The following is a 26,970-nucleotide window of genomic DNA, read 5'->3' on the forward strand; positions in this document are numbered from 1 at the left end:
TATGTACTACTTTCTATCCATAATGCATTGTATTTGTTGTGCCCAAGCATTTGGTAATTTTGGGATCACCCAGAATAAAAGCAAAGACCCAACTTTCATTGTAAATAAATATGAATATTCTGGCTCTCAGAGTGTTGTTCTGGTTTATGTTGTCTGAGAGTGAATTCATACAGCAAGCTAGAGACCAGTGTGGCACTGAACAGCAAACATGCATGATTTAACTGCATGTGCTGTAGTGAGGACAAGCAGAATAAATACTTGCTGAGAGACAAGATCACACTGACACTCAGTAGCATATACAGGTTTAATGAGGCACATTCATTCAAATATATATCCCATTTACAGTAAAGAGCTCATGCCAACTTCACATCTGAATAAAAAGATGATTCAATTTTGTTCTGCTGAAACCATTAGTTTCATTTAAGAATGAATTTGTGGATAGATACAGTATAGTAGTGAAAATATAATAATATACAGGCGAGAAACATTTTCAAGTGTCTTTTTTACAACCGAGATTTTTTTTTTAAAGAAGCAGGCCTCACTTTTAGCAACTCAAATGCAATAGCTATTGTTAGCTTTTATAATAATCCTGCATTTTTGTTGTTCGAGAAATTGAAATACTACGCTGTATTAATATTAAATACTTACTTTGATAAAGAAATCGATAAATACTTGAAGAGAAAATAATCAGGTGTTCCTCAACAGAATATTAAAAAATTACAACAAAAAAAATTATAGATTCTATACACCATTTCTTTTGCATCACCATATACAGCAAATTGGCTTAATTAAGCAAAAACGCTGCCTTTGTGGAAGTTAGCATTGTGTAATTGTCCCCAATATCATTCTTTACAAGGTTATACTCGATTATAAAATATCTCAGGCTTAAGTTTGGCTTTAATGACGGAGTGCATTTGTGGCTTAGTTCTGGTGCTTTGTTGAAAGATTACAGACATCGAGTGAAAGTGGACAGGCTGTGTGCGTCTCAAGAGGAACTGAGGCCGGAATCGCACTCCCCGTTGGACTCCTGGGATTTTCCTGCACATGGACTGGAGGAGCAGGGAATGCTGTAGGAGGAGCAGGCACACGTCTGAATGACCTCCTTTAGACTTCCACCCTGTTCCTCTACTTTGAAGATGTTTGGCTGCTCGAGTTTGTCATCACAAATTCTGTGGACAAAGAAACGTCGCAAAACATTTGTTTAAGCTCTGGGTCAATCTGAGGGAAAGGAAAGGAGTGACATCTAACAAGAAGTACAAATAATAAATAATAAAAGTAGCCATCCGGGGTGAAGGGGAGGGGATCATACCAAGGTTTTGACCAAAGGCAAAAACAAAATGTGAGTGGATTTTACTGTAGTTTTCAGTGTTTTATGATAAGCATCTCCATATTTGTGCCATATCATGCTTTTCATTTCTACTACAGACCTTGGAGTAGACAGAATATTTAATATGACAAATGAAAACGAAGCTTTGAGCATTACAAGTATAGTCTGTGAAACGAACAAAATTAAAAATCTTTGTTGGGCAAAATAACATCTCCAGAAAACATGGTAATTATGACACTTTAGGACAGTGGGACAGATTAAACAGACTGTGATTGTACCCCCATAGCCTCATTTTCATCCATATCAAATTAAAGTTAACATGAACAGCTGTCGCAACCTATTGTACTTCTGCAGTCTGAATGAAAAGGTATATACAATTTTTATTCCAAATTACAATTGTTTCCGGACTGGATTCTTTTAAATAAGATTCTTTTAAAAACTCCAAACAAAAGGTTTCTTTCCGCTGAACACAAAAGCAGATATAATACAGAAGAAGTATGGAAAAGTCAATGGGTACCATCATCTGTTTTGAAAACAACATTCTTCAAAAGTCTTCTTTGTGTTTAGCACAAGAAAGAAACAAATGGAGGTGAGTAAATAATGACAGAATTATAATTTTTGAGTGAAATATTCCTCTAAGATTATGCATTATTATTCCTTCTTTGGAATAGAAATTGTTTATATTAAGATCAGGTATGAACACTTAAAAAACATATATTTAGAATTTCATGTTGACTTTATGATGTCTACTCTCACAAAGGTCAATAAATTAAAAACAAGCCGCATTCTCTTTCAGAATAAACAAATCCAACCTCTGCTTGGGACTTCTCACAGCTGAAAGAGGCTCAGGGATCTTATTTAGATTCACAAGAACAAGATATTCATTCAAAGTTTAGTCACCAGTGTAATAAATTCAGAAAACATGATAGCATTTAAAAGATATCCGTGGAAACTGGAACCACTTTATTAATTTATATGTGTGCAGCACCTAAATATGTGTGACGAGGAAAGTCAAAGTTGACATCAACAAGTCTTCTACCACAATGTTTCTACCATCATGGTGTCAGATGATATATGTGTGATTAAGAGCATTATGCATACTGATGGGCTTTCTGTTGGCGCTTGGAACATTTGTATTTATGTTCTTCATTATCCATTACAAATGACATGCCAAAACATGTTCAGTAAGCACTCAGCTATTAAAAATATATTCCATAGGTTACCCCAAGGAATAAAACATCATTTATTCATGAAAAAGGAGTCATCCATTCTAAATGTTTGGGATTTATAATCTACTCTAATTATTCTAACACATTTGCATAATATTACAATAACAGACAATAATCTGATCTAGTTGTGTTTAAGTAGGGTTTACTGGCACAGCAAATACTTTTAAGGTGAGATCATTTCTAAGGAGATAAATGCAGCTTTTTTCTGCCATGCCTTTATCAAGATCCTCAATCATGCTGGTTTGAGAGCAGAAGCCATCCGTTTATTCATTCATTTATTTATCCTTCAATGTTGAAGTCATTGAGGTCCACTGAGGTTGATTCAAGCACTGTTAACGTGGGTAGTATGGAAAAATTCACAGTGGAAATAAAACAAATGCACATCTGCACTGTAATTTGTGTGATATGGGCTCTGGGAGGAAATCTAGGCCACCCATATAAAGAGGAAGTCTCAAATGCTCAGAATGATGTAAAAGGCAGCTGAACCTCAACCCAGTGCTGAATCATTTGAATGAAAAACTAATTTCCACAGTTTTACTGCCTCACATCATTGCTGTTAAACAATACGGTTCTCTTGGTGCTAGTCGGTGAGAATGATAAGTGAGGAAGCAGCCAAATGCCAATAAAAAAACAAAACAAACAAACAACTGGAAAACAGGTGACATTACGGGCATCAGAGGAAGTCGAAGCATTAGGCTTTGGCACCAAGCATTCATGTATTCTGAAAAAAGAGGCACATTACCATGAAAAGGTGTGAGAAATATATATATTAAAAAAGGGACTAAAAGTCAATAGAGTCAATAATGCATAGAAATATTTGGTTAACAAGGAAAAATAACACGAAACTAATCAAAGGTTAAAATCTAACACTTTTTCATACTGTCTGGTAGTAATACCTTATTATTGTATATAATTAGGGATGTAACGATTCACTTAACTAACGATTCACTTAACTAACGATTAAATTATCGATACCAATTTCCAATTTTTTCTAAACAAAATTAGATTTAAGACTAATTATAAATGAAAAGGTGTCTTTTTATTATTGCTGGGAGAAAATGCTGCAGATTTCTCAGTGAAATAATTTTTTTAAACAAACCCCTTAATCTAATCAAGCTAATTCTAATTTGACATTTTAAAACAAAACCAGACTGCTCTGATTTTAGTTTTGTGAAACTTCACTACGTGAAACATCTGCACAGAACAAAGAGCAGAAGCGCTGAATGAGATGCTCTCTGACAGCAGGTGGCACTTATGGAACAGCAGATACAGCGTTTCCTTGGTTACCACTGTAAACAAAGCAGCGCTGCGCCTAAAAGGATCCGCTTTACTTCAAACAAAGTTAATTTTCGTTCTTCATTTGGGGGCAAAAAGATGTTCAAAAAGGCTGAGCACTGGTATACTGTTTTCGAACATTCCGACATCTCCGTGCTGCTAGAAGTGGGGTGTAGATTAATGTTTTCTGATGCTTGTGCATATGCTCTAAACAAGCAATCTAGGTGTACGATTGGCCCCAATGGTCAGAATACCAACATTTTTTGCATGATGTGGAAAATTATATATTGGAGTCAGTTTGTTACTTTATTTTATTAGTGTTCATTTATTTAATCAAACTGGATAAATTGTTACACCTTTTTATATTTTATGTGGTGTCATGATTTACTTATGATAAAAAAAGTTTTTTTTATTGTATGTTTGTTTGGCATTTAATCTATTGTATACTCTTTAAATTTGCTTAGAAAAACAACAGCAACTGCACTATGGAGTAATTTTTATTTGAAACATGTATTTGGTACTTGCTAATCTCTTTCCTTTCATTCTTTTCATGGCTTTGGAAATCTTGTCTCGGATGGTTCTCTACGTCGCTTTTTGCATAACTCCTGGTTGTTGACACCAAGCTCCGCTGCAATTTCTTTGCAAGCTCCGCTGCAATTAAATGCTTTCTCTGAATCTTTAAAGTCTCTCCGCGAGCAATTGTACAGGTGCGGATGTATTTGTGCCAGCTCAGCTATTCGACACTCCAGTGTATTCTTGTTGCTAGTGACTAGGCCGGAGATATTGTTCTCTCTTGCCTGACCTCCGTTGAATGAGAAACGAACCGAAAAATTTGCATGTCAAAGAAAGTGGAGTTTCAGAACACAGCTACCGATTGCATAACCACCATGGACCATTGGAATCTCAGATAAAGATATTTAGGAGCCAAAACGAACTCCAGAAAGTTTGCTTTGGTCAGGTGTTTCAAACTGCCAAAACGAACTCAAAACAAACTTTGTTTCTGCCAAATTTTGTTCGAAATTATGTCATATCAGTTTGTTTCCCCCCTTTTGTTTGAAGTATATCAGGGCCTTTTTATGAACGCTGCTTTAAAGGTCCCCTAAAGTGCCTTAAAACACAGAGCATTATTCTATGTGGTGACTTAATTTCAACTGAAACAGGAAGAGAGGACAGGACATACTGAGCATCCCTGCTCCCTTTTTAAAATAGCCATTGGCATTTTGATTATGTGTGCTGTCCTCAGCCAAGAGACATTGAGCTTGGTAAAGCCGCATTTGACAGCCACAGTCTAGATTACCCCCTAGATGCAATATGAAACTTTTAGTAGAACTAAATCGTGATCATAAACATGCTGAGGTTGTGTAGTTGTAAAAGTTTTTAATAAAAGCTGACTCGTGTAAATGATCCGCTCTGTTTTCGATCACGTCTCTGGGTTATAGTCAAGAAAAGTCTGGGTGTGCGCTGCTACAGTTCGCCTGAAACAACGTGAAGCCAGACCTCATTTGCACCAATGTAAAGCATATTTACCGTATTTTTCGGACTATAAGTCGCACCTGAGTATAAGTCGCATCAGTCCAAAAATACGTCATGATGAGGAAAAAAACATATAAGTCGCACTGGGCTATAAGTCGCATTTATTTAGAACCAAGAATCAAGAGAAAACATTACCGTCTACAGCCACGAGAGGGCGCTCTATACTGCTCAATGGTAGGCTACAGGAGCACTATGCAGCATAAAGCGACCTCTCGCGGCTGTAGATGGTAATGTTGTCTCTTGTGTTAATTTCTCTCAGTTCATGTCAAATTAATTTTAATAAATAAGTCGCACCTGACTATAAGTCGCAGTACCAGCCAAACTATGAAAAAAGTGCGACTTATAGTACGGAAAATACGGTACACTGTCTGAATCATTCCCTATCACCTACATTGTGCACTACGAGGCATTCACTGTACAGGACATACTACACTGTGAACAAGTGACTGATCTCAGCAGGTGCTTCAGTGTCTATAGTTATAGTGCAGGAGGCGGGCACTTCAGATTCTAGAGAGCATTTGATTGGTCAGAAGCTATGATGAGAAAATGAAGTGCGATGCGACGTCTAACCATTCGATGAGTCGTTTCGGCAGAATAGATGAACTGCAAGCTTTGAATGCTTATATCTTCAAAATGTGAATTTTGTCACTGTTTTGAAGCACACTCCCTAACATATAACCTTAAGACTAACATATTGATACTAACACTCAAAAACTCTCATTTTGATTTCATGGGGACATTAATAAGAATTATATAGAGACGAGATGAAAAGAAAACATAATCTAAAGATTTATTAACACAGTCAGTTGCCCTCAAAGATACATTCATATAAACTCCCATCCCCAAATGTATCACGATTCGTTTAACATCTCAAGTGATTTGAATCATCACATATTTGTACCTATTTTCATCCAGATCAGAATCAGAATCAGAAGAGCTTTATTACCAAGTATGTTCACACACACAAGGAATTTGACTTGATGACAGGAGCTTCCAGTGTAGAAGAAAGTACAACATAGTGCAAACATAAATAGGAATAACACAGTCGAGGATTTAATATAACACTAATATTTATTTTAAAAAAAAAGAAAAAAAAGGAATATTTAAAAAAGATATAATGTACTATACATACAGAAATAGAAGTATAGGGGAGAAAAAAGATAATTGTTTAGAAAAATGTACAGATATGTTATTAGTGTGCAGATATGTTATTTATGTCAGATAACTATGTTAGCTGTGATGGACATTGTTTATTCAACCTTGTTCAGGTTGAATAAAGCCTGTGGGAAAAAACTGTTTTTGTGCCTGGCTGTTCTGGTGGTCAGTGCTCTGTAGCGCTGACCAGAAGGCAACAGTTGCAAAAGAGAGCGGGCTGGGTGTGATGGGTCTAAGGTGATTTGGGGCTCTTTTCCTCACTCTGGAGATCTTGGAACCTGGGCAGAGGGGCTCCAATGATCCTTTCAGCAGTCCTGACTGTCTGTTGTAGTCTCTTGATGTCTGATTTGGTATCTGAACCAAACCAGACAGTTATGGATTAACACATGACTGCCTAGATGGCAGAGTAGAACTGTTTCAGCAGCTCCTGTGGTAGGTTGAATTTCCTCAGCTGGCGAAGGAAGTACAACCTCTTGAGTCTATGTGAGGGTCCCACTGTCATCTGCGAACTTCAGGAGTTTGACAGAGGGGGCATTTGAAGTGTCATTTGTGTGGAGAGAGAAGAGCAGTGGGGAGAGAACACATCGCTGGGGGGTGCCGGCGCTGATGGTGATAGTAATGGATGTGAGTTTGCCCAATCTCACTAGCTGCTGCCTGTCTGTCAGGAAATCCTGAAGCTTTTCTAGATTTCTGCTTCCTGAAGTGCCGATTCACGTCCTCTACACAAACATTAAGCAGAGGTTGAATTGTGCGGGAAGGATGGAGGAGGGTTGCAGGGGTGGTAAGTGAATGTGCGAAATGCAGGTCAGAGTGGATGGGGGTGATAGACTATCCTTTTCAGATCTGCAGTAAAGACATTCAGATCGTGAGCCAGTTGTCCATTCTCCAGACTGTGGGGGAGGTGTTTTGTACATGGTGATGTTGCTCAGACCAGTCCATACTGACGCTGGTTTGTTTGCTGACAGCTCTTTTCTCAGCTTTTCTGAGTAGTTTCTTTTACCCACTCGGATCTCCTTTATTAGTCTGTTCCTGGCCTGGATATACAATATTTTATCCCCACTTCTGTAAGCATCCTCTTTGGCGTGACAAAGTTGTTTGAGTTTCCCAGTAAACCACGGTTTATTATTATTAAATGATAAGAATGTCCTGGTATGAATGCAAATATCTTCACAGAAACTGATATATGAAGTTACAGTCTCTGTGAGCTCGTAAAGATCGGTGGCTGCAGCTTCAAAAACACTACAATCAGTTCAATTCAATTCCAATTTCTGCCTGTAAGTCGGTATAAGATGAACCAAACAGTGATCAGAGAGCCCAAAAGTTGCTCGTGGGACAGAGTGATATGCATCCTTTATTGCTGTGTAACATTGATCCAATATATTACTGTCCCTGGTGGGATAATAATGTGCTGCTTGTATTTGGCAGTTCACGGGAGAGATTTGATTTGTTAAAATGTACAAGAATTATTAAAATTGAGTCTGGGAACCTTTGCTCCATTTCAGTTATTTGTTCTGCCAGCTGTTGCATCGCGGCGCTCACGCACACGTCCGAAGGCACGTACACATTCATGAGAATGAAAGAGGAAAACTCCCGCGGTGAGTAGAAAGGTTTACAGGTTATGATGAGGTCCTCTAAGTTAGGATAGCATACCTTTTTCAGCATTGTTATGTCTGAACACCAACATTCATTGATGTAGAAACACAATCCACCAGCTCTCGTTTTCCCCGTTAACTCCGCGATGTGATCTGCTCTGAACAGCTGATAGCCAGCAGATGAAGCGTGTTGTCTGGAATGGCTTCACTCAGCCAGGATTCAGTGAAGCACAGTGCAGCAGAGTTCAGAAAGTCCTTATTGATGCGGGTGAGAAGAAGAAATTCATCCGTTTTGTTGCATTGTCCTCTTCTGCGTCTGTACGAACAACACAGTTGTACTTCCGACTAGAATGTCCAACAAAACGTCTGACATAATCAAAACCCGGAAAAAAATTGTCTGGGATGTGATGCCTAACGTTAAGGAGTTCGTCCCTGGTAAAACTTATAGAAGAAGAATGACAAAAAAACAGAACAAACAAACAAAAACAACAGAAGAATTGCGTGTCCTGGCCACCGCCACCGGATGTACCGTATCGCGGTGAATCGTTACATCCCTATATATAACTACTGTATACATGTATTGAAAGTACATATTTAAGTATTGTGTGTGTCTGTGTTTGTGTGTGTGTGTGTGTGTGTGTGTGTGTGTGTGTGTGTGTGTGTGTGTGTGTGTGTATATATATATATATATATATATATATATATATATATATATATATATATGAAAAATATTGATTTAGAAATTAATTCAAAATTGCTAAGAAAATAATTATCACAAAATAAATGAAAAACTAAAACTAAACAAAACAATAAAATCCTACAGGTTCGGAATGAGCAGTGGTAAGTACATGTTGACAGAATTTTCATTTTTGGGGGAATTGTTCCTTTAAATTTCAACAAACAGCAACAGAGTTTCTCTAAGCAGGTCTTGAGGGTTTTACTACAGCAGGGAAGGAACAAAAATACAGAACAAATATTAGCTGAACTGTCAGAAACTGCAAAAAAAAAAAGACCAGCAAACACAGCATGTTATGTCAACATCTGTCAGTGCTTGAAAGACCTCAGAACTGGTTTTACTGGATACATTTTACAGCTAAATATTTTCCATATACATATTACACAGCCATAGGTTATGCCTGATTGTAACTAATTGAAAAAGTGCACGATCATTGATGATGTTGAAAGAGTCAACATGGCAGTCTAATTATGCATGACATCACCTCTTGTGGGCTTATGCAATGTGTTCTTATAGTTTTTGTTTCTTACGCCAAAAACACAAACGAGCATTTTTCACCCCCTTTTCTTAGACTGATATTGCTACTGTTCCTTTATGGCTAGCTGATTTGGTTTTCACATGTGAAAAGTTCAACAATATATTGTCAGTATGTTGTGCAAGTAAACATTTAATCAATATTCTCAGCCCTACTAAAGACTGCTGTTGGAGGAACTGTACAGAAAGACAAATTATAGCCCACCTGTCGTATATGAGGCCATCGATGCCCTGTTCCCTCAACTTCATCCTGTTCTCATGGTCATTGTTATAGTCGCCCCAACAGAAGACCACCAAACCTTTAGACTGAGCCTCTCTGATGAATTCCATGTTTCTCAAGAGCTCATCAGTGTGTGCACTGATTCCCTGTGAACACAAACAAAAGTCCTTTTTTAGTCTTTGTCATGAAATTTAACATGGCACAGTTTGATACTGCCAAACTGGCTGTCTCTGTCTCTGAAGTATCAACAGCTGTGCTGTCACCCCACACACTTTCTCTTACCAGTATGTTCTCACTCTGAGCAAAGCTCATGGCGATCTTCGTGGTCTTACAGCGGATGTCCATGAATTCAGGGTATAGGTCTGTCACTCCTTGGGTCAAGAAAAGGATGGGGTATTTGTTCTGTTTTTGCCTCACCCTGAAGAAGACAACAACACTTATTTAAACTTAAAAACAACATCAAGGTTGACTTTTTACTTCCTTAAAGAAATAGTTCCCCCAAAAAAGGAAATCGGCTAAAAACTTACCTTCTAGCCATCCAAGATGCATTGATAGTCTAATCAAAACAGATTTGGAAACATTTATCATTACATCTATTTGCTCACCAGTGGATCCTCTACAGTGAATGGGTGCCGTCAGAATGAGAGTCCAAACATCTGATAAAAAGATCACAATAATCCACAATATTCCACTCCAGACCATCAGTTAATGACTTGTGAAGAGAAAAGCTGTGTTTGTAAGAAACAAATCCCGTCATTAAGGCATTTTAACTTCAATACAGATAACTTTTAACAGATAACTTTTACACCGGAGAAAGAAATATTGTAGATTATGGACTTGTATTTTAGTTTGAAGCAACAGTTTGAAGTTAAAAACATCTTGATGATGAATCTTGATGCTTGTCACAAGCACACAGCTTTTTGCTTTATGACATTCATTGAAGGACTGGAGTGGTATGGATTACTTCTGGGTTATTGTGATGTTTTTATCAGCTGTTAGGACTCTCACCCATTCACTGCAGATGATCCATTGCTGAGCAAATGATGCAATGCTACATTTCACAAACTCTTCTACATCTTGGATGGTCTGAGGGTAAGTACAATTTCAGCCAATTTTCATTTCTAAGTGAACTATTTATTTGATAAATGTCCCTGGACTTATTATACATTTGAAAAAACATATTGTTGGTTTAAACTGTGCTTAAATTGTCTGCTATAGTAAAAATATATATAACCTTAAACATCAGTGCATTTATAGAATATGCATGTGAACAAGGCCTCTTACATTGTGCAAACATCTGGATCAAAACATGAGAAGACTATTCTCCTTTTGCCAGCGTTCTGTAGTACACAGGTGAGGATAATGTCCAAGAACTGGTTCATGTTAAAGTAGGTGGAGAGTTTAGCATCCCAGGAGCCATCCTGTTTAGAGAAACAAACACAACAAGGGTGCTTTTCTTTCCAGTAACACTGAGATCAAACCAACGCACACATCACTTTAGGCAATACAAACCTTGAACTGAGAAATCCACTTCAGCTCAATGTTGAATCCCACGTGATCTGGAACAGCCTGGAATATCTGGAACATGATATCGAATGAGATAAGCAGTAGAGGTGGGCAATATAAGCAAACATCTATGAAAAAGTTACTTAAACTACAAAAAAAAATTTTTTTAAGTAACTTAAAAAAAAAAAAAAAAAAAAAAAAGATTCATGAGGTCAAAGTTTTATATGAAGAGCTAAAGATGTCATACCTGTGAAAGGGAAGGGAAAGGCTGGTGCTCATCTATAAACTCTTCTTCATCCTGCAATTCTAGACAAATCAACACCACACAAACAATCTTTATCTATTCAACAGTTAACTCTTTATTTACAGCTCAACAGAGGCTTGTGTTTTAAGCCTTAAACCATACCGACCAGATCTGAGATAAAATAACACTCATTTACAGCAAAACAGTATTTGAACTACCCCATTATGCATTAAATAACCGTTTTCTTTTTTGTCATTGAATGTATTTAATGCACATCCTAAATGAACTAATGTTAAGTGAAATAGGCATAAAACATTGTTTAACAACCTCAAAGCTAATGACTAGTGTGTCTTGAAAGATTTCATTCTTATCGCTAAACCTGACTATTGCTCTCTATAGGTACACTGTTCTTTATCAACACCTTAACAGACAAAACAATGCACAGTAATCTTTCATTAAGGCCATCAACTAGTTCGACAAGTAGATATATAATGATCTGCATTTGTATTGTACTTTTGTGATATAAATCAATCAAGTTCTACCTTTGTGGTCATGAACTTCCAAGGCAGTTGTGTGGACGAGCTGAGAAAGACAAACACATGCGCACTCATCAATATCAGACTGGAGATAATTGCATTTCATTGATCAATAACAGTAAAAGAATTTGAGTCTTACTTTTAAAAGCTGAAGTTGATCAAACGTAAGATCCTTGACAGGAACTTCAAACAATACCATTGAGTTCTTGTCAGTTTTCTATAAAAGGACACAAGAAATGTAAAGCACAAAGGAGATTATTCTTCTTCCTTTTGTTTTGCAGTTTTAATCAGAGTTTATGACTGTTCAAATCTGAATTAGAAAGGTTTAAGTGGGAAGTCTTCAGTCGGAGTGAAAACAAAAGGTACACTGAAGAACACAAAAAGAGTTGTTAAAATTAGAGTTCAAATAGTGACTTTTCACGGTCAAGTAATAGAAACCAAATGTGAATGCTACCTTTTTAATAGAAATGCAGCAGGTGAGATCGTGGTACACAATTGGAACTAAATCTTTAGAGAGATGAACATCAAACTCTACATAAGCAGCTCCCTGTGGGGAAAAAAAACGGATATGCCTTAGCCTCATATTTCATATAACAAAACTTAATGTATTTTGGATGAGTTGCATTCTTCATTTACACTCACATGGTTGGCCGCACTTAGAAATGAGGCAATTGTGTTTTCCCTGATCTTGTGATGTCTGGAATAAAAGAGAATCATATTTTATTTCAGCAACATATTTATTTCTGTTAAACATGCACTTCTCTCTCAAACTCTGTTCATGCAGCAACCCTCAGGCGTGCTTGTTGTGTTGTCCTACTTTACTTTTATACAGGCTATGCAAAAATTAGAGAGTCAATATAAACCTTAGATGACTGAAAAGCAACATTTATTAAAACGTAAAAAATAAAAAAGGACTGATGAATATGTGATTTTTTTTTTTTTTTACTTATTCAGTTCAAATAGTCAGGGGATCTGAATGGATTTTACTATTGTGAAATAGTAATTGTCTCTATTTGTAATTGAAAATTGTAATTGAATAAAAAAAATATTAATTCGTAAGACCGTTAATCTTTTTTTACATTGTGACATTATTATCATCACAATAAAGCATAAAATTTTAATGGTCCTGAAATACCATTTTTAATTTTAGTAAAAAGTTTAGTAAAAAGTGACAGACATAATTTTCCCCCTCTGTAAAAATCTTACACAGATGCATTGTGGGCCTACCCATAAGGAAAGACACTAAATCAAAGCGGACAGACTCACTTGGGAGCAAGAGTGCTTCCTGCTCCTCTGTGTCCAACATCCAAAGCGCTCCTTTTCTTCCAGTATTTGGTAAAAGACTGCCTCATGTCACACTGGAAGCCTTGGATAGGACGTGTCACCAAGTTAATCCACTGAAATCACATCAAGAATAAAAGCATTTACATAAGACGATACTTAATTTTTTACTTTAGTGAAGTCAACCCTTAATGGGTTACCCCATCCCAAAATGAACATTTTGTCATTAATCACTTACCCCCATGTCGTTCCTAACCGTAAAAACTTGGAACACATATTTCGGATGAAAACCGTGAGGCTTTTTACTGGCAGATGAACTATTCTGACGACGTCTATCATACTTTTCTGGACTTTGACAGCATAACTCACTTGGCAGTCTATGGGACAGTAACAATCCAAAATATCTTAAATTGTTTTCCGAAGAGGAACAAAGCTTTTACGGGTTTGGAATGACATGGAGGTTAGTGATTAATGACAAAATTTTCATTTTGAGGTGGAGTATCCCTTTAATGCTACGTGTACACTATTGCACTTACAATTTAAAAAGTTTTACTTTTGCTATGTCGCTGACATTTATACTACCGTTTTCAACAGTTGAAAAATATAAACGATAAACGCTAGTTTAAAATGAAAACACACTAGTGTAAATGTAGCATACAATTAATGAAATTAGCACATCAATAAAAGAATGATATCATAATCGCATTATCTAGCTACTTAGCAACAATTCAAGCAGAGTGGATCTTGCCAACATGAGAAACTTTACCTTTAATTTACATAGTCTGTAATGTGTTTACAGAAGCAAATTTTGTGTGCATGCAGTGGAAGAACAGATACCATCATGGGCAGCAGGAATGTGCATTAGTTTTATGGTGTACAAATTAAATTTGAATAGCAGTGCATTTTGGTACTGCTTATACCTCTAACTTTTCCAATTGTCTGTCTGGCATTTCGGCTCATGATGGGTAGTGTGACCACACCCTGATCATTACCGCTCTCCACAAAAGTAGATGACAAGAGGCATGCGATGCCCACGTGGCCTGGATGGACATCACCCTGAACCACGGCCTCACTCAGGTCCTCCTAAACAACAACGGTGTGACACAACAGCCGTAAATAAACAACAGGATTCATGCAAAATGAATGTAAAAAAATAAACATACAAACTCCATCATCAAAATGCTTTGTGATGCAGTTGTGGTCAAAACAATACCAAAGATTTCTGTACCTCAAAGAACTCAAAGGTGAGCTCTAGGTTGTCGGGGTCCATGGTGTGAATAATGTATTCAATCCACTGCGAGGGTTCAAGGGCGTATCCACATTCTGGCTGGGAATGACGAGACTTATATCCGCTGTCACTGATCATACTGATCTCCAGCGTAGTCGATATCTTATGCCGTGGTGAAGGGCTTTCCTCTTCGTCCTCCTCAAAACCATCCAGAGTCAGCTTCAATCTAAAGCAGCCATTGATTAGATTAATTATATATGCATCAAAACAGTTTAATGTGAATTTGAAAAGACAAATGTTTAGTTTAGTTTGTGGGCTAGAAGAAAATATAGTGCTTGAATTGGAAAAATAAGCTCTACTAAACTGCTTGCAATATTTTTCATCCCTACCATTAATTAACAGATCAATTTGACAAGTAATTATTTATATTACAGAACTAATTTCTAATTAACTTTTCTAATTAAATGTGAGTGACTGACCTTGAGATAAGTTTTCTAAAAGTTAAATATGTATTCTGTGGAGGATATTACCTGAAGCGTGATTTCTTAAACTTTTTCTTAGTAATAGATACTGGAGGTTTCACAGAGTAATGAAGCCTGAGACGAATTTCTGTCTGGCACGTCAACCAACCAGAGTCCACACACTCAATCCCACCTGCAGATCAAACAAAATGTATTTGGGTGATTCTCACGAAATCGTAGTTTCAAAGCTTTCATATATGACGTTTAAAAAAATGTTTGTATCAACAAATTTTCTTTTTAAGCATTCAGAGCCGGGTCTGAAGTGTCAGTGACCATACATTTAAAAAAGTTTTACTGACAATTTAACAACTTTTTGAACATATTTTCCAAAACATGTCCTTAAAAATCTCATTACCGTAACACTCTGAAAAGTTCAGTGATGTAGGGAAAAATAATACATTTTCACATTTTTAAAAATGTTTTTATAACAGTCATGCACAGTTACTTGAAACTCTGGAATAAAATATATTTTTATAATAACATTTTTATGTGATTTTGAATTATTTCTCTCATTACCGCAACACCTTCTGCATTTTGTAGCCAATTTTTTATTTATTTTTTCAGTAAAAACTGAAATATTTTCAAAATGATGTTGCAAACCTGAAAGAACACAATGTATAGATTCTGCACATACATTTAAAAGCAGACTACTATTTTTCAATTTCTCAAATAAATCTTAAAATAACACATGTTGCGGTAATGATACATAGGTTACGAAAATGAGGTTCATGATTTCGGTAATGATAATAGGCATATTAAGTATGTGGTTTAGTCAAACAAATAATATTAAATGTAGAAAATAAATTAGATAATATTGGCATAAATTATTTTGCAGTGCTTCATAACTAGATAACATAGGGTATAAACACCAGGGGCCATTTTCACAAAATATTTTAAGTGAAACTAAATGTTGCTCCTAACTCCACATCTTTAGGACTCTTTGACTCTTCTTCAAGTACTTCATAAAGTGTTTTTATGTAAAAATCAGCTCTTAAATCTGTGAAAAGGTAGTGGTAGTCAAGAGGACACCTAAATCACAAAGACCAAATCCTAAACAATCCTAAAATGGCTGTTTCCACAGCAATCCAGTTTGGATTTCTTTTACCTTTGTACTAAATCTTACTGTCATATCAGCCATAATAATTCTAGTCTGTTAATTAAAAGGCTGCTTATACATATAACAATTATTTATAAGATGCAGACATGTAGAAGCTGACAATTAGCTGAACATATGCTTGTTTAATTAGTGACACTCTAGTTCAAACTTTATTTGAATATTGCAACATTTTTATTTTGAAATCTTTATTTGATTATGGCAACATAATATCTCATTCTACAATATTTCTATTATAAAATAACTGACAGAGACCCATCCCTTATCAGCCAATCACTGTGGGTGTAGTTAGTAATCATGCTGACATCATCCATACCAAAAAGGTCATCCTCACTCTTTTTCTTAGCTTAAGATTTCTCCCCATTCCTTAGTAAAATTCTGTCACAGCTGCTTTATGAATAGGTTTTATGAGAAGCAGTTTAAAGGGCACCCTGTGGTTTTCCACAAAAATAAATACTTAATAGTGTAATGTTAGAAAACAAAGAAGACTAATATTAGTTTTGTAATTTTAGTTTTATTATTAAAAATTATTCACAATACATTATTACAAAATAATGTTTCTTATTTTATTTTATGTAATAATCATATAATTATGTAATAACTATTTATTAATAGTCATTGACAGTGGGAATGTAGTCTTTGATAACTCAAGTGGATTTTTTCTTTCTACTGAAAGAGTTGGTTCTGGTAAAGAGTATACCCAAGTGTGAACCTAAAGTTTTTCCAAAATCGCTCATTCCTAAAAAGATGATTCACAATATATTTTTCTTTTTTCCTTAAAGATGTTCTCATTCAATTTAACCCTAACCATTCTATAATAATTGTTTTTGAATTAGAATTTCAAACTGCTGCATTTTTTCATATTTAAATACACTGCCATTCAAAAGTTTAGCATCAATAATAAAAAATAAAAAAGTTTTTTTAAAGCCTCTTCTGCTCATCAAGGCTGCATTTATTTGATCAGAACTACAGTAAAAACAGTAATATTATGATAAAGTGATTATCTTTTTAATATACTTTAAACCAGAATTTTATTTCTGTGGTGACAAAGCTGAATTTTCAGCACCATTACTCCTGGTTTCAGTGTCAAATGATCCTTTAGAAATTATTTTAATATGACATACACCCAAGTATGGTGACCCATACTCAGAATTTGAGCTCTACATTTAACCCATCCAAAGTGCACACACACAGCAGTGAACACACACACACACACACACAAGTTCTGTTGCTCAGTATAAAAATCATTACACTTATAGAAAGTCTTCATAATGATAGATGCACCAACATTTGTGTAGGCTTCCCAACAATTTTTGATAACTACTCCTGCTGTAACCTCTAACCCATATTGTCTCTCTCCTTCCTGGGATTTGGTGGGTTGGTATAAACGTTTTCTCTGAAATTGGTCACCCTAGCTTTTGCTTAAGCTTTTTTGTTTTGTTATTAAATAATATTTAATTTAATAACTCATTATATACATTTAACAATAGTCTGTATGATTACATTCTCATTACCGAAAAAGAGGTTCTCTCTACCGCAACTGGCCTTAAATTGTTGCGGTGAGTGAAAATGGTGTTGCGGAGGATGAGGTGTCTTAGCATGTTTTGCTAACAACAGAGAAGCCATGATGATTTACCTAATTTTTTACTCTGTGTATAAAATCAGTCATTAATGAAGTATATTTTCATAGAAAATCTGTAATCTAATATTTTTCTAAATGTGGAAAACTACCCGTTTCGGTGATGATAATCAATTTGTCGTGTACACGTTCTGACAAGAGAATTTTACACTTTTAACTGGAACAATATGAAGATATCTGCCTACCCTTGTTGGTATTTCGAAGGTTCTGCCTCATGTGTTGCTTAATTTAAAATCAAGATTTATATTTAAAAAAAATTGTGTGTGTAAATGACCCTCAAAAAATATTGCGGAGGATGAGAACATTAGTCATGGACACTTTATATCTCCACTATTGTATCATTATTATTATACATGAATATTCAGTCTGTCATTTTTCTGTCATGTGAAAAATTATAGAAGAATATCCATTTACTTTTTTCAGAATATTTTTAATTGTAATTAGTTTAAATTACAACATAACATAAGTTAAGATACAGCTGGACGCATTGCGGTAATGAGAATTTCAGCAGAAAATGCAATAAAATGTAAAAATAATTAATTCCTATGTTGAAATTACTCTTTGTGCAAGGTAGAGAACAGTATTGTCTTTATTATGGTGTTTTTATATATTACTAAATTGCATGTTTAATATCTAAAATCACTAGTGACATGGCATTTCAACTGTTTCATGAGAATGACCCATTTGCATATTAAAGTAAGATGACATGATATTGTTTTGTTTTGCATTAAAACTAGAGTTCATTAAACTTACTATGGATTCCAAAATGTCCATCGTCGATCACAAGCTCTGGTTCTGCAAGATATTACCAAATTTAATAAGGAAGGTCAACCACTCCTGCTACACATCTACAGAAGTTAAGAGGTACAAGTACAGAGCAAACACATTTTCCAGTGCATTTTCTGGTTTGTTTCTTAAACAAACAAATTATACGGATAAAATATGTGTTCAGTTTGCTCTGTACTGGCTGGTGCTCTTCACGTTTGTAGCCTGTATATTATATAATTTAAGAGTAACACTAGAGATAATTTAAAAGGGATTATTACTTGGTTGCCAAAAGTTAATAAACAATAATCAGAATGCATAATTCAGCAAGTGTTACCATGCAAGCAAAATTTTTTGTGGCAACACAAACACAAAAAAATGCTGAGAAACTTGTAAGGAACATAGAACATAACACATCTGGAGCAAACAGTTAACTGATTAAAATGATGGACCCTGTCTAGCAAAAACTAAAATAAAAAAGTATAGATGCCCTTAAAATATATTATTTTGCATAGTGTGCTTAATGCATGTGTTAAGGGTGGGTTGTATATGTAAATAAAGAAGTGTTAAATGCAAGTGTGCATTTAAAATCAACTCAAGATAATATTAGCAGTTATTTAACAAAAAAAAAAAAAAACCTTCAAAAGAAAAAAATGGTGTTGTGCTTGTAAATAAAGGAGTATTTAATGCATGTGTTCTTTACATGGTTTAAATATAAAGATTAACTCAAAATTATTAATAGAATTATTCAAAAAACATGTGTTGTGCAACGTGCATGCAAATAATGTGATTTAAAATAAAAAAAGAAATGTAGTTTCTAATGTAAAAAATCAACAATTAAAAATGAATGCAATTATTTAAAAACAAAAAACTTTTTTAAAATAACTGAACTCAAAATTTTAAAGTGGCTAAGTTAGGGGATGGCAAAAAAAAAAAAAAAAAAAAGCATTGCTTGTCAAACCAAGAATGCACCAGTGAAAACTGCTTTGTTCTGTTTGTCTATGAGGAGTAATAGCCTACTAAATGTTATGGTTTCTAATAATTAAGTTCCATTAGATTCCCTTAAGTGGCTTTTACTGACATTACATTTGTCCGTGACAAATGACACTAAAATCAACATTAAAGACAACATGAAATCTAAATTTACCATTTCTTTAGAACATGCATCAATAATGCATGCACAATAAGACTTTATGTAGTTATTTATATAGTAAATAGGGTTATTTACTTTGAAAAATAAATGTTGCTGGTCTTAATGTGCATGATGCATTTTCTCAAGAAAATAATGCGGGCAGGGGAAAATAATATTAACCAACAACAATCATGTCCATTCTAAGATCCAGCGTTCTGAGAGGTCAAATCAAGTCCACATAACATTACTTTCCACTAGTTTCATTAATGTTGAAAAACATCATATATATTTCAAACTTGAAATGTGTTGGGAATGTTTCATGTTGTCTTTAAAAAGCTGAAGACAGCATGTATTGATAACATACACCTAGAGTTAAACGTGACAAACTGATCTGAATGTAATCAGAATGAAGGAAGGGGTCTACGGGTTGCATGATACACTCAAATGTATGGACTATTCTGGGATCAGATACCTGAGGGACTCAATGAGCGTGGCAGCTGATGGGTCTCCCATCTACTGACTATGACTTGACATGGCCCACCTGCATTCTGTAATTCCAAATGGGGGTTAAGATTATGGACAGATTTAGGAAAAACAAAGCCCACTTTGGCCATTCGAACCAAAGTCTCACTCCCGAAAAAAGAATATGAGATATAGTCACCACTTTCTGCCAGCCAGCCAGTTGGTTGACATCTGAAAAGTGGACTGATTAGTCAGAAGAAACACATTGGCATTTTTCAAAGTGTTTAACTAGAGATCTCCAGGTTATTTATATGTAAAAAAATAAATAAATAAATAAATAAACTTTTTAAATCCTTGTACTTACCCCCTTAAAATGAGATTACATTTCTGCTAATACTTCCCTAATCATGAATACCTTAATTCTTGGTGAAATATTTCCACTATAAATTCTAAAAGAATATTTCTGGCCGTGAGATAACAGCTAAAGTTATGAAATACACAGCATGTTAGGAAAGGGCTTGCAGGAAACCTGTTCCAGAAAATGTCATTCTTCACGAAAAACAAAAACTACCCAGAACTGAGTGGTGTTCAGCTAAAATGAGATTAACTTCTGTGAGAAGAATGACCTGGAAATCCCACACAAACACACTCACACAGAAGGATTTCAGCAACTTAAAGAATATTACAGTTAATTCCTTGTACCCTAAAAAATAAAGATGATTAAAAGAAAGCCCTAGAGGAATGTTTGAAAAAGACATAACCCACACATCCCACATGTGAAAGAACTCGCTAAAGAAAATCTAGTCATGCATGTATAATAAAACAGCTGGACATATTCAAGAAAATCACAAAAGTATATCACAAACAATAGATACTGCATAAATTCTGATATGCCTTTAAGAGGCCGTTCACACAGAACAGATTTTTAGATCTCAATGTGCAGCTTTTTCCATTGTTTTTCTATATAAACATGTCTAAACACAAGCTAGAACGACATGTCTGACTGACTCTGATCATGTCTCTTTGGGCGTCTCGAATGACACTGCGTTCTAAAAACACAGTGCTCAGGTTCAAGAAGTTCAACTTCGAAAAAATAAAAACAGCTCCTACTGCTTTTTCCTCATTCAACGTCTCATGTTTCTGAATCTGTTCTATGTGAATGGACTACAAATGAACCAGTTATGAACAGAATTATAAACAACAACATCTAAAAATAAATATACGAGACTGCCCTTTAAAGGTGTTGGGTAATCAATCCATCATTAGTCCTTAATGTGTGTGAACCTTCCAGGAATCACATCTACTTCTACTTGTTTACGAGGAAAAGAAAATCTCACCTTAGATTCCAAAATGAATCCCTTGAAATAGCGATATTTGGTTTCACCCCCTTTAGGAACCTGAATGCTTGCTCTCCACAGGGTGCTGGGGTGAGACCAGACACATAAGACAAATATGTTGGTCATGGGTAACTAAGTTTGTGCTGGAAGGCAAACATAAAATGGCATTGCACTTGTACCCATCCTCCTCTGCTGGATGTAGGGTCACGGCTCTTTGATGACACCAGCTGCCCAGGGTTTCACAGCTGCCAACCACTGCAATCACCTCACCTGATAAAAAAACAAAATATGGTAGTTCATTTCTCTCCTTTGTGCTAAGCAAACGAATGTGTCTCCAGGTGATACAGAAGAAATATTACATTCTTTTCAACACTTTAAGTATCATATGTCAACATTTGCCATAAGATAAACAGACACAGGTTGTATTCTTTGTAATACGTTTCTTTAATAACATTATTTAGATCATTATTAAATAATTGTATTTATTTCAATTAAATGCCACATCTATAGCAAAATCAGCAGTATTATGCTTACAATATAATTTCAATACATTGTTTAACATAATTTAACAATTTGATCTTAACAACCGAAATACAAAAATATACATTTAAATCAATAATAATACCAAAAGGTAATAATTTAATAATTCAATTTAATATATGTTTTAAAAAATTAAGTTATTCGAGGATTAATGTTTTTTAAAATGTCCATTAATATATTTCTGATTCTGAATAAGTATAATAATAATAATTCATAAAGAAATAAAATTACTTTGATAAATGTCGGCATTTGTTAAAAATGCAAAAATGATTAATGATCTATCTTGAAGTTAACATTTGCTTAGAAACACTTATTACTAACTAAACGTTACTTTATTCAACCAAATATTACATTTCAATTGTTAACATTTTATAAATGCTTTATAACAACACTTTATAAAAACCTATTACTCTGTGGATAAGCATGTCTGCTAAAATAATAAAATGTAATTTATAACAGAATAACTTGAATTTATATCATAATTACATTATTACATTGCATTATATAACGATTTAAATCACATCAAACAATCGACTTTAATAACTATAACCATAAAACACGGTAAAACTGAGTTGACCAAGTTTTAAACAGCATACAAACCAAGTGACTAAGAAATCTGAAATTGTCATTATTTTACTCAAGTTCAACGGGATGTTCTCAGTTTTACGAATAAAGCATCAATGTAGCAACTTCTTTAAATTATATCATCCAGAAATATATATAGCATTTTGGTCAGATATTCCCTAACACACTGCAACAATTCCAAAATGTCACATTTACATTATTTTAATTATACTGTGTTCATTGTTTTTTATTAATAAGAACTTTTAAAATTACACAATTAGTATTAAGTGGCTAAGAGATAACCTTATGTCAAAAGATATGAATACATATTTCACCATTGAACTTCTGATTGATAATACGGTAACACTTTAGAATAATGGTCCATTAATTAACGTTATTTAATTTATTAATTAAAATGAAAAAACAATGAACAATATATGACTGTATTTATTCATCTTTGTTAATGTTAGTTAATGAAACTGAAGTTTTTCATTGTTAGTTCATGCTTATTCACATTGAATGCATTAACTAATGTTAACAAGCACAACTTTTTATTTGAATAATGCATTAGTAAATGTTGAAATTAACACCAACTAAGAATAATAAATGTTGTAGAAGGTTTGTTCTTGCTTAGATCATGTTATCTAGCATTAACATTATTCTAAAGTGTCACTGATAATACAATATTTGTTAATGACTTATTATTAGTTACACACAATGTTAATATTTCATAATTCCTCTTACCGACTGCTGTGGTCCCTCTGACTGTCAGAGTGACTTTAGTGCTGTCCATGACTGACACTCAGGCAGATGGAGAAGAGAACGAAGTGACCTAGCACAGAGGGAAAGAAACACATCTGATCCCCGATGCAAAACAAATCTAAGCCAAGTTAACAGCATCAGCTGATTTGTGGTCTGATACTTGCCTGACTGTAGAACTGCTGTGCACTTTTAGAATCCGTTACATTATAAATGTATTTGAACACGCCCTAAACATCAACACACATATTTTCTAATACTGCTGGGTGCAATATTAGAGAGTGAAATGATGTTATGGCAGATCCTTGAATCTAAACACGATCTTGAGAGCTGAACAGAAGCTTTCACCACGTTTGATGAAGCTCAACTGTTTGAGTGGAGGAAGCAAAAATCAACACGGTCTGAACCGGCTGCAGCCGGTTACTGTCAACAACAACACCCGGTATCCGAGAGTGTAGCTCAAGCATAGCACGTTAAACTGCCTAATGTTACATACAAAACATCGTTACTTTTTTAAAAACGCTTCCTAGACAGGGACCTCACTAGGTTTTGAGACGCAGCCTATTTTTTATTACTTTTTTTTTGGCGGAGCGAAAACGTGCACATGGGTAGCGTAAACCGAAATGTTTAGCGTACATTCAGTGTCTAATTCAGTCGATACAGTAATTTAAAGCATGATAACATGACAATTACCTGAGTTTAAAAACAAATATCCATTCTCCAGTACTGGGAAACGTTAATCCCTCGCTGACGTGCCCATGTTTACACGCACGCGGATCTCTGGGAGCCCGGTGATGCGGCACTGTTAACAGTGAACTATTTCTTAAAAGAAATTTGTCAAGGTATTAGGCTTACAGTTATTACGTATATCAGTTATGTGTATCCATGTGCTGGTTGAAAAAAATAAAATAAATAATAATAATAAAATATTTAAAATAGCGTTGGCAAGCATGTGATTGGTGGAAGAAATGATTGACGTTCGATGGGCGAGGCTTCTTCCTTGACGTACGCGTTGAGTGGAGTTTACAGTCTATGGTAATAAAGAGATTAATATTAAATAAATTAATAAACAGCCATTTTTTATATATTTTTCCCGTTTTAGCTGAACTCAATTCATGACATTAAATGACATCGGCGATTTTAACGATGGTAGGCTCTTCTTGATAAGTATATTAATTGCTTTATAATACAGTGTTTCTGCTATAGTATTTTTATGTTGAGAGTAATCCTTGCAGGAAAATAAATTAACTGCCATCCATTTGGGCGTATGATCATTAAACTTGAAAACACTGATACTTCTATAGCTCTCTGGAAGGGTTCAGTGATCACCATACAATATATAGGGAAATAATGATATATATATATTGAGAATAATTCATTTTATAGCTGGTGAACCAATCAATAAATTAACCAGATAAAGTTATTTTACTCAAAGAAACAGGGCAAGTTATATTTTCAAATTAAAATGTAATAGTGAGGGTGTGTGTGTGTGCGTGTGTGTGTGTGTGTGTGTGTGTGTGTGTGTGTGTGTGTGTGTGTGTGTGTGTGTGTGTGTGTGTGTGTGTGTGTGAAATTGAAAAGGATAGATAGGTCAGATGAACCTTGTAACTTGTAAAATGAGACTTTCCCAGTCGCCCCTCTTTCAACAGAGCTGGTTGCATAATGACGTGCCTAAGGAAAGAACACAGTCTGGAACTCTGAGTTGCATAACAGAGGTCAGTCAGACACATGCATGTTTAAGAAAAAGTTTATGTGAAAACAGAGTAATAGAAATGAAAGTTCAGAACATCATGTCATGAATTCATGCAATGCAAAAGATAAACCATATCTTCAGTCATAAATTACTTTTGCTGTGTCCTTGATTTCTTTATGATGGATGTTTGCTGTCCCCGGTAGCTCTTCCTGTTTCATGCATGAGCCATTGAGAGATAAAATACAATTGGTCTTTTGAAAAGAGGGCTATTGCTCTCAAAATGGTGAATGCAGGGTAAGCACAATGGAATGGATGAGACCGCAGGATTATAAATATTTAATGAGTCAGTCTCTTTCTCTCTTATACCATGTTTTCACCCTCCCACTATTTGCCCTGTGTATGAGATAATAGACAGATAATGAACAAAGTGTGTGCCTAGAACATCTTTAAATGTTGAATTAGTACAGTGTCAATTCACCCCAAAATGCATACAAAAGAAAAGAATTATAATGAAGCTATTCAGAATGCGATTAGTACAAATGATGTTTTCTTGGTTATTTTCGAACTTGTATTTTTCAAGAAAGGAGAAGAAGTGAGAACTCTGGACAACCTCTTTGTGTGATAAAGAACGCTGAGTTCTTCTTTTCAACGTTTCAATACTTCTTTTGGAAATATGCTGGGAAATGTGATTGAGGGTTTTTTTCTGTCTGAATAAGCCTTTTAATACAAAGAAACTTTTAGAGAATAGCATGCGTGTGTGTAATTGAAATGTTTAGAAAGTTCAGATGAAACGATAATGGAGACATTGTTAATACAAAAATTGTTAAAAAACGTTTAATACACAGAAACTTTAACAGAAGTGCATATATTTTTTTTTTGCCTCTATTCAAAAAGTAATATTGAGGAATCAAAAACTATTATTAAATATTTCTCTTTAAATCAGAACTAGGCCTATAACTAATATAATTTGAATTTTGTTGTTAGTTTGTTTTTAAAAATCTAATTTGATTTTTATCCATTTATGTAATTACTTTTACACATTAATGTTTTATTCTATTTTATAGTTTTCTACTTTAAACAGTGCAAGATCTGTCTCTTATTTAAGTAAATTAGCTATTCAATTACAAGAAGCTAAATATTTTTCAAGAAATAGAAATACTTTGTTTCATACTATATACACTATACCTTTCAGTAAGATTTTATTTTAAATAAATTAATACTTTTATTCAACAAGCAGTTGATTTAGAGTGACACTTCAGACTGCAGTAATGATGCTGAAAATTCAGCTTTTCATCACAGGGATAAATTACATTTTAAAATATATTTAAAAATTCAACAGTAATTTTAAATTGTAATAATATTAAACAATATTATACTGTATTTTTACATTAAATATTTGCAGTCTTGGTAAACATAAGCTTCTGTCTGTATTTACACAATTCTAAGAGGTGGTTGTAGTCCTGATATAAAGAAAAAACCAAAATAATTTTTTAATAAGATTTGAGATTGTAGAAGGAACAGCGCCACCTAGTGGAGCGATGGGTATATGCCACTCAATTCACATGCTTCAGTGTAGCCTGTCCATTTCTGTTTGCAACATTCATTCATCTTTTTCCTAGAGATGGTGAGTGTGCAGATGAAAAATCGTGGTTTGTAGTCTTTAAACCAAAGTACCTCTAATGTATTCAGAGTTCAGTGGAGTTTCATAGCAGTTTGAGCAGATACTGTGATCATTAATTCAGGGCATCAGAATTCACTTGAGCCGTCCCTGTAGGAAGAGCTGAAAACCACCTGAATATTTCAGAAAAAAAGGTGTTTGATCTGCCACATCTCAGCCCAATAAGTCCTATCCTGTAGGTAGCAGAGTAAGCAGACTATCAGTTTTAAAAAGTTGTCTCTTTTGTGGTTTCTTCACCAAGGTCTGTAATGTTGAGAGTGTTGCACGTAACAGGAACAACAACCATTTTAAGCAATTCTAATAAAGCTCATTTGCTCTTTTGTATATTTGCAGAGAAATGCATAGATCCTCATTTTGCGAACCATCAGAT

At 34.7% G+C, this 26,970-nt stretch overlaps 1 protein-coding gene across 1 annotated transcript; it reads right to left on the reverse strand.

Moving 5' to 3' along the window:
- Positions 1–290: 290 nt before the first annotated feature.
- Positions 291–24,138, reverse strand: LOC113073668 (glycerophosphocholine phosphodiesterase GPCPD1-like). The gene is made up of 21 exons (XM_026246493.1): positions 23,923–24,138; positions 23,215–23,302; positions 21,546–21,636; positions 21,367–21,451; positions 20,040–20,115; positions 18,424–18,465; positions 14,927–15,050; positions 14,397–14,622; positions 14,047–14,251; positions 13,538–13,545; positions 13,154–13,284; positions 12,530–12,584; positions 12,342–12,434; positions 12,027–12,104; positions 11,894–11,933; positions 11,355–11,413; positions 11,114–11,179; positions 10,886–11,022; positions 9,884–10,019; positions 9,587–9,747; positions 291–1,169 (listed from the first exon to the last, which is right to left on the reverse strand). Exons 2-21 carry the CDS (start codon positions 23,261–23,263, stop codon positions 986–988), a joined length of 2,046 nt encoding a protein of 681 aa, XP_026102278.1. The 5' UTR covers positions 23,264–23,302; positions 23,923–24,138; the 3' UTR covers positions 291–985.
- Positions 24,139–26,970: the final 2,832 nt, after the last annotated feature.

This window comes from Carassius auratus, unplaced genomic scaffold (assembly GCF_003368295.1).
Source record: "Carassius auratus strain Wakin unplaced genomic scaffold, ASM336829v1 scaf_tig00012744, whole genome shotgun sequence".
Taxonomy (NCBI): Eukaryota; Metazoa; Chordata; class Actinopteri; order Cypriniformes; family Cyprinidae; genus Carassius; species Carassius auratus.